Source organism: Eurypyga helias, unplaced genomic scaffold (genome assembly GCF_000690775.1).
Source record: "Eurypyga helias isolate BGI_N326 unplaced genomic scaffold, ASM69077v1 scaffold29832, whole genome shotgun sequence".
Lineage (NCBI taxonomy): Eukaryota > Metazoa > Chordata > Aves > Eurypygiformes > Eurypygidae > Eurypyga > Eurypyga helias.
This window is the reverse complement of record NW_010237081.1, coordinates 25673-34828: the sequence shown is the minus strand read 5'-3', so window position 1 is coordinate 34828 and position 9156 is coordinate 25673. Positions and strand designations below refer to the sequence as shown.

Below are 9156 nucleotides of genomic sequence, written 5' to 3'. Positions count from 1 at the left end.
TTCCCGCTGCGTAGCTGGCAGCTCAACGGGACGGCGCTACCCACAGCGAGGAGCTTCTCGTTCTTTCCAGCGCACCTTAAGACAGAAGATGAAGAAGATTGTCCCCACTGCCAAGAACCTTGCATCAGATGGATGGGTTTGGGCAAGGAAGATTAGAAACAGAACATCATCCAAAGGGACCGAATCCGACCCGTTTAAGCATCTGTGGAAGAGCACGCCATGCGCGTGCACCAGGGCGGTTATCAGGGAACGCTCAGGTAGAGCTGCGGGTTTCATTGACAAGCTTGGAGACACCCTGCAACTGCCTTTCTGGACTTCAAAGGAAGGATAGATTTTCTTAAAAAGAAACTGAAACGATGAGACCAAACATAAATCCATGTGTTCGCAATGTCTAGTTGAAGCCAGTCAGGATGCAGGGGAGGAGACCCGGACGGGCAGCGTGGCGAGCGGACAAATACCAGATGTACGACCGAAAGGGTCATGAGGGCAGAAAACCTCCCCAAATCACAGCACTGACCAAGAGAGGATGCACGGGGCATGAAAGTCAAGACAACCAGAAAACAACCCACCACGAGAAGATCAGAGATGCTGTTTCAAAAATGGAGGGACTCCCGATTCCGGGCAGGCTCTCCCGCTTTCGTAGCAGCGCTACCAAAACTGGGTCAGCAAAGCCTGAGGGTTTGGTGAAGAACAACGAGCAGGGAGGGCTGCAGCCACAGGGAAGAGGAGACAAGGGCTGAGCACCAGCACACACGCTCAAAACGGTCTCAGCTTGCAAAGAAGTGGGAAGATGAAGGCAACGGCAGGCTCCGGGCGTTTAACAGGCACATCCCAGACACTCGGGAACAAGCACCGGCAGCGCCGCTTCCGTACCTGAATCCCCCGGTTGCGGGTAACAGGCTGGCACTGAGCGAATGCAAATACCTGCTGTAAACACTGAGATTTTCTATTAAAACATTCCCAAAAATCAACTCCACGCAGCAGTACATCTCCCACGCAGAAAAACAAAGCCACTCCTGTCCCTCCCTCTGAATTTCTAATGGAGTGCTCGGCTCCCTTGCAGCAGGAAATCCGCTGGTGGAATTGCACCGGGACTGAAGGAGCAGAGCTTATCCATAATGCACAACACCCCCCGTGCCCCAGCCTGCCCGCGAGCACAGCGCACTCAGCGCCAGCAGCAGCATTCTGGGAGGCGGACGGTTAAAAATATGTATCTTACGCCTGTGCCACTATAAATTATTGACTGTACAGGGAGCTGGAAAAAAGGATTCAGCTCCATTTATAATTTATTTTCTAATCCAAACGAAGATGGAATTTTATGCACCACTTATTACCCGCGCTGTAAACTGGAAAAACTAACGGCACTGCCCACTACCTGAAGTCAGAAATGCCTTTCCATTTTCAAAACTGGTTTTGAAGTCTCTTTTCCAACTTGGAACACGCAGTCAAAGCCTTCCCTTGAGAAAGCCAATGGTCATTCTGGAATATTTAGTAGGTGCATCAAGGATAGAGAAATCTGCTTTAAAGGAGCAACACAGACACAACACAACAGCTCCAAAATGAAGGAGCTGCCTCTCCTCGCCCCCAGCCTTATGCACACAGAGAGGTACCACACTGCCAGGCACATTTCCTTGTCTGAGACAGCGAACGTGAGCGGTGTCGAAAGATTCGGCACCAACTGCAAACCCTCCAGACACGGATGGGTCAGCACGCCGCTGCCCGGTCTGAGCACCCAGGGACGGAGGTGGATCCAGCGCAGGGCGCGACAGAAGCTCACGGAGCTTTTACAATGGCTTGTACCACGTCCGTTGTGTCAGCTTATTTCTGCTGTTTGTGCTGGAAAAAGTGGGGAACAAAAAAGCGACCAAACTGCTGAAGCACAGCGGCGCGAGGGGGGAGGCACCCGGTGCTCAGAAGACAAGTATCAGTCGACACATGGGCTTTGGTGTGCATTTGGGAATGAAATGTTTTCTACTATCGAACATTTTTTAAAGCTTACCTCTAAGGAAAGCCATCCTTGTTCCATCTGTCAAAAAACAGCAAGAAAAAAAGTCATGAGCACATATTCAGACCCTTCCAATGGGGATGCCTGAAACGGGAGGGGAGCCCAGGTCTGCACATGCAGGCAGAAGGAACACCTCCCCCCAAACGGAGCACTTTGGGTCAGGAAACGCTCCATCACCCCCGCTATTTGGCAAACAAATGGAGAACAAACCGATTTGTATGTCCAGTGACAATCCCAAACTGGAGAGATGAATCTTCTCTGCATCCTCTGCATCTTCTCTGCACCTGGACTCTTCAAGTCCAGGTAGGCAAAGATTGTCACGGGGAAAGAACCAAGCACCTCGCTTAGAATTCTAATTTATTATTAAATTACATATCAAAGCCTTTTTTCTTTTTAAATACATACAGAGAATGCACAATAGGTGAGAACAAAAATCATTACAGTTACAGTCAAATAAGTTTCGAGAAGCTGTATGAAAAGCACAAAAATCAGAAAGTGCAATCAGAAACTCCTTTCCAAGGGTCTGCACCGGGATATTTCGTGAGACAGGGGTTTATTTTGTCCGTAGCAGACAGACCGACAACCGCTCCTGTATCCGGAACCGAAAGCATCACCTCTGGCTTCAGACATCCAGCGGGCAGGAGATACAGGGTGGCGAGATGTCACCCAGGCTACGGCTCCGTTTCGCCTCAGCGTGTCTTTCACTGCCGTCTCCCGCACACACTGCTCGGCGGAACCCCTGCTCCGAGGGATTCCTAACCCGGTGCCGTTACAAGGAGGTTCACAACGATTTCCTCCTTGGGATGGGATACAGCTGTCACCTCTCCTTCCTGCTTCGAATGAAGGCTTTGGGAAAAATGTAGAGCCAAGAAAAGGTTATGGATGAGGTGATCTGGGGAAACAAGCTGCTAGGTTTAGAGTTAAAACAGTCCTGAGAAATAAACTGCACAACCAGAAGTGGTGGATTAGACCTCTCTCCCTCTGCGGCTGTTCCGGGGGAGCTTCCGGAAGCTCTGGAGGATAAGCTGTCGACAAATTCATCTCAAACTTTCACATCACCTAAAAATCTACTTCTGTTCTTTCGCTTTCAACCTCCAGCGAGGAACTGACTCTCCCTCCTCACCTAACCTTAAGGCTGTCCAAAAGAAAGGACTCCTAAAACTACACCCCAAAATTCCAGTTGATTACTCAGCGTAATGAATCCGGCAGGAATTTACACCACCAGCGGATAGCCCAAAGCTCCCAAACCAACCTCAGTTAACGGGAAGCGTTGTGCATTCCCAGAAGGGCCAATGCTCCTGCTCCCAGGAGCGCCCCACCGCTTGGTCCCAGACACACCGGCCTCCAGCCCCGCTCCCGGGAAGGGCTGGGGGAAGTGCCAGGTGCTGCCCGAACGGCGTTCCTCTGCTCTAGCAGCCGGGCTCAAAGATGAGACAAACGTGTCAAAAATAGTCCGAAGAGTCAGGGTAGAAAAGTTTGCGCCTGCTGAAGCGCGGCGCCGGGTACCGGCACGGCCCCTGCGGGTCTAACGCCCGGCGAAGGGGCTGCTGGACGGGGGCAAGTAGGTGCTTGTGTAGCAGCCAGAGTAAAGCCAAAATTTAAAGGGCCTGTGCGGGTGGGAACGTGCCCTTTACAACATTAGGGATTTTCTCGCTTCGCCTGTACGGCTCAGCAATCCTCTTCTTCGCACAGTTCCACGCGGCGGAGCGACGAAACTGCCGCTGTGCCAGGAACCGCAGAAATGAGGATTTATAAACCACACTGCTTTTTTTCCTTAGAGCACAGGGAACCACACGGAATGCAAAACCGAGGGAACGCGTTGAGCAAGAGGAGACACGCCAACCTACATTCTGAGAGCGAACAGCGCAATCCACCGCTTCCACTGCCCCAACGACGGGTCCACGTTGGGGAGAAGCGGCCAGTCTTTCCCCTGGGCTGCACGCAAGCGCTGCTGGGGGACTGCGAGACGACCACGGGGAGACTCCAAGGTTAATTAGATGTATCTCCACACAAAACTGTCTCCAAACCAACACAAATAAAAACCATGGAGGGGCTGCCAACACTGAAACCATTTCCAGTAAAGCTTTATCAGGGATAATTTGGCATATTTTTGTTATTTTATACTAAAATATATCAGCTCCTCCGTAACATCTTCATAACATGAAAAATCAATTATGTTTACATATTTATTATAACCTACATATTTTCCATAGCAGCTTTTTCCACACAAAATGATTAAATATATGCACCATATAATCAATTAAGTCCAGTAAAAAGACTTCTTGTAAGATTAAATAAATGGATTTATTTACGGTACTGCAGCTCTTCTATTGCCAACTATATAGCAACCACAATCCTACAAATCCTAAACAGAAGCACGACTGCCGCTCAGGGTCCTTTAGGGTGGGGGTGGAATCAAGGAAAAAAGCATCGGGGAGAAGAGGTTTGATCTCCTAACGCACAGATTGGTTAACAAACCCTCCTTCATCCATCAAGGTTTTTCATAAACCCCTTTAATAAGCACTTCATTTCAACCCGGGGACATTCCCAAATCACCCAAATAATCACCCTTTATTTAAAATACAAGCCTCGCGGTTTTACACGGATTAATTCCAAATGCTCCCTAATCCCAGCGACAAGATGACTGATTAGAAGTCCCCGTCGACTTCTCAGCTCGGTTATCGGTCTGCAAATAAGCCCTCGGACCCGTAGAAATGTTCCAGGCGCGACAGCGTGGCTCTGCGCGCCACAGGCACGAGTCTCTTCTCCCTCAACAGGTGCTTCACAGACACCAGAAAAACCAGTAAAAATCATGCCTGTCCCAACAGACTCTGTCTCAGAAGAGAACCTGGGGGGGTCGGGACACCTGCGGGTACTGGCACAGGAAATCTCTTGGGAGCACGGTAAATTGATTGTGGAAAGAGTTCACCAAGTTCTCAGAAAGGTATTTCAGTGCCTCAGTTTGAATTTATTGGGTTATGATACGACAGATGGAAAAGAGCTCCAGAAAGAGCAGAAAAATCTGTAATTGGTGAATCTGCACTTATCGACGCCATTCCCGCCGTCAGCTTTGTTTGGAGACCCAAACACAAGAGGATTCGTGTTGCGTGTCTGGAGAAATCCCTTCTTCCTCCCAGATAATGGTCAATAATACTCGTTTCACCGTTCATACATTCAACTCTTTACTACGAGGAGTTATGTCCAAAAACCTTGCACGCAGATACGTTTGCCTCAGGTACAACCACCATAATTTTCAGTTCCAATCGACAGTTCAGATTATATCCTACTTACAGTGTAAAAATATTAATGCTATTAGAATAACTTTATCTAAATTACAATATAGACTTTGCGAACTGCTTATCGCGTCTTTATAAAGACCTTTAACGATGCCAGCCAAAATCAAAGGATTTACACCCAAAAGACTACTCTTAGGTGAACTCACGTTTGGTCACTTTTCAGATGACTGAAGACTAGAGGAAACAGCTGCTCCCTTTGTACAAAACACTGTGCTCCCTTTGTACAAAAGGGGACTCGTCAGTCCCTTTAAAGCCACAAGAAACCTTCCCGATCTTCCTCAGAGCGTAGATCATCCATATCCTGTGCAAAAAAAGTGAACTGAACAATCCTTTTTTTTTGTTACTTTGAGGAATTGGTGTGAAGCACAGTTTTCACAGCACGAATTATGCAGAAATAACCAGTATCTCAACCATGAGTTAAAAAAGAATTACAGAACATGTATTTAGTAGTAAAGCAACCTGTCGGCTGAAAGCTGCAGTATTCTCCTCCTGGGGCAAGAGCGTGCAGTACTGCGCTCGGCCTGCGAGGGAAACTGGCTCCCCGCCGAGTTTCCACCCGAGGCAAGCCTAAACAATCGTTTTCCACCTACCAGCCAACAGACCCCCCCATCCCAGCACCGCTGAGCACAGACACGGCGCTACTGGTGCTGGCAAGCGCCCCGTATTTACTCACCTGGCAGTGAGGCAGGGAATTAAAGGCAAACTAATCCCACAAAACTTAACCAAAGGAAGATGTATGGCAGGGAAGGAGAAACACTGCAGCTTCAGCCCAAACCCAGTGTCGCAGTCTACCGTCACAAGCTCTAGACATCATGCTGACACTCCCAGCCATCACGAGCAGGCTGCTGAAAGTCTGTCGCTTCCCCCACTCCCTGGTCCTTCCCTGGGGGGGAGGGATGGTGGTGATGAGTTTAGCAGAGTCCGTGGGGGAACATCCATCAATGGAAAGCGTAGAGCAGCAGTAAGATGGTACAGATGCCAATAACGCCACCCAAGATGAGAGAATCTCGTCGTTTCCGAAGGTTGATCCTTTGAATCAGGCTGTTGACTGCTGGAAACCGATCTGTAAGGGGTCTGAGTCAAGGTCACATCGCCAAACAGGATCTTTGCCAGTTCTGGGTGTGGAAATCCCAGGACTGCAGGAAATGCAGAACTACTCCCAAGCTGGAGAGAGCAGATGCAGTAAGACCCTCTGATGGATGGTTAGTGGGATTACAACTGCACTTCTCCAGTAACAGACAACCAGAGAACACAGAGCAGCTCAGAGTGCAGGTTTACACAGAATTCATTACCTGATCACCTAAAGTACCAGTGTTTAATGTATTTTAATCTCTGGTATGTGAGGCTTAGTTACTTTTGATAACTGTGTTTAAATGAGAATGAAAAAAAAAATAAAATGGGGCAGTTATATAAAGCATCTGTGGAATTTATTTACTGGAATTCTGTTACTGGTGAGGGAACATCGGAAGCGTTTGACTGAGAACGCTGCATGGTCGTGCACCATTCAAGCACAGCACGTAAGGATGAACCACTCCTACTGTAAAATCCTGCAGATGTAAATCCATCTCTGAATGTACAACTGCCAACAAGATAATACGTTTCAGGGATTCATGTCTTTGGAACTAAGAATCTTTTAAGGCCAAAGCTGATTGAATTTTTTTTACTCTTGCCAGTTGCTGAGAACTGTGATGAAATTTATGGGTTACTGAGATGCATAACTTCAGGCTGTAACCTGCCTAACCAAACGATGCTGAGACTCTTCTGTGGGCCTGTATGGCAGAAAGGGAGGAGTAAGTGGGAAAACAACACACACGCACGACTCGACAGGCCGGCACGTTCGTTAGCCACGAGCACAGAATAAGAGGAGAAACGAACAAACCACAAACCCTAACACCTGGAGGACTGTGACAGACGAGAGAGCGCTCAGGGCAGGGATGTTCTGTGCTGTAAACCACAACAGGCGGCAGCGTACGCCCAGCTTCAGCTCCAGAGCGTCTCGAAAGCAAAAACTAAAATGAAATTACACTTTTACAAAAAAATACAGCATGGAAGGCCATAAAATGCGGTTGCAGATCTCCACCTGAAAATGAAGCTGCAGCGATTGATATGCAGTATGCAAATTTGAGTAAAACCAACTTATTCACCACGCTCATCATTAAGATGCTTCAGACAGATCATTAAGGGAAGTGAGGCTGGTTAAAAAGGGTCTGGTTGTCACTAGCGACACCACCACTGCGGGTTATACCGCCGCTGACATCGCACAGCATTTTGATCCCCAAATGACAGAGAGAACACCTGTACTACACCTCATCGTACACGCTGGCAACGCCAATTTTTAGGAAAGGATACTAGCCAAGGTATTCATCTTGCTTTGTATTGACTTCAACATCCCTCTCTGCGAAGTCATATTTTCTTTAGTTGCCATGGCGATGCTGAAGAAAGAAAAAAAGAGTGGATCAAGTCGTTGGTGCTAAGAATAATCTACAGCTGAAACAAGAGGAAAGCAAGCAGGCAACGCTTCTTTAGAGAACAATGAATGAGGTGAAGCAATATGAATGAAAAGACATTTTTTCCATTAATCTCTATCCATTACACTTAAGTGATTTCTCTTTTTATGCAAGCCATGTAACAATTGTATTTTCCTGAAACAGGCAGGGGTTTGGCATATCTCCCCCAGCCCCAACAGAAAATGGTACATTACAGGCAAACCTTCTGGCCTAAGTTTTAAATTTAGAAGTTGGTTTAATCGCAGAAGCCCGATATTTTCACTCTGGAGAGGATCTGAAATTCCTTGTCTGCCATCAGGCTATGATGGCCACAGAAGTATTAAGCAAGTAAGAGCTGAAAATTTGATAATTGATAAAAATCAATCTGCAAAGTGCACGCGCCGGTTGAGAGGAGATGGAAGAGCTGCTGGAGACCCGACACAGCTCACGGAGCTTTACAGAGGTTCCTGGAAAATGGGGCTGGGACACACAGCCACCGGGGCTTTGAGGACGTTTAAACACAACCAAGCGTCGAGATCTACTTTGACGCTGTCCTGTAACTCCAGATGTGTCGGCAAACCTTGGATTCTCCTGCAGTAATGGCTCTTCCCAGCAAGCCCGACCTGACTGCTTTCTGGAGCTGAGGGAGCTGGTGTCTGTTGGAATCCTACCAAACGATGCTTCCATCACAGCACAGATAATACACATCTTTAAATGAGTTTTGCTCCTAATTAGGAATATCATCCATGGATATACATGTATTCATACTCAGTTTCTTTACTAATACATCATCCAGCTGTAGGTACTCTGTACTTCAGCCAAAGGTAAGGACACAATACAGGTGAATATAAAACAGAATTTCCCATTTCAAATTTAATACATTCTGGAATTTGGAAAAAAGCAACTGTGCTCTTAAAAAAAAGACATTTAAATGAAGATTTTAAAGAGCGACTCAGCTGACAAAAATCTTTCTCTCCCCTAAGTTTCTCTTTGTAAAACAAAGTTATAGGATGGAAAATGAAAAGGTAAGTAGATTTAATGCTAAGTTTTGAAGTATTAGATTAGATTAAAAAAAAAGTTTCAGTGCAGAATGAAATCCTTCAAGCATTTTCTACTTGGAGCCAGCTACTTAGTGATTTTTTTTTTCTTTTATACTTCTGCAGTGCCAAATCAGCACAAAGTGAAAATGAAACTCCTGGTTAACTGGAAGCAACAGGGCTTGCAGCTGCCTCCTTGGGGTTTATAAAGGGCTTGCCAGAGCCCATTTACCGATGAGCTTTGTTTCTGCCAAAAGGACAGAAGAAAGTCTACAAAGCTGCTCTTAGACTGTGCAGTGCTGCCTCAGCACACGGCATGTGCTTGTTCTGTG

At 47.1% G+C, this 9156-nt stretch overlaps 1 protein-coding gene across 1 annotated transcript in view; it reads right to left on the bottom strand.

Annotated features, from left to right (window-relative positions):
- Nucleotides 1–5880: 5880 nt before the first annotated feature.
- The window catches only part of GOSR1 (golgi SNAP receptor complex member 1), a gene marked incomplete at its 5' end in the record, with an annotated part of 28766 nt that continues 25490 nt past the window's right edge, over nucleotides 5881–9156 (bottom strand). Inside the window, 2 exons of the mRNA XM_010147341.1 lie at nucleotides 5881–6364; nucleotides 7651–7733. Coding sequence (XP_010145643.1) covers nucleotides 6240–6364; nucleotides 7651–7733 — 208 coding nt within the window. The remainder of the gene's footprint in view (nucleotides 6365–7650; nucleotides 7734–9156) is intronic.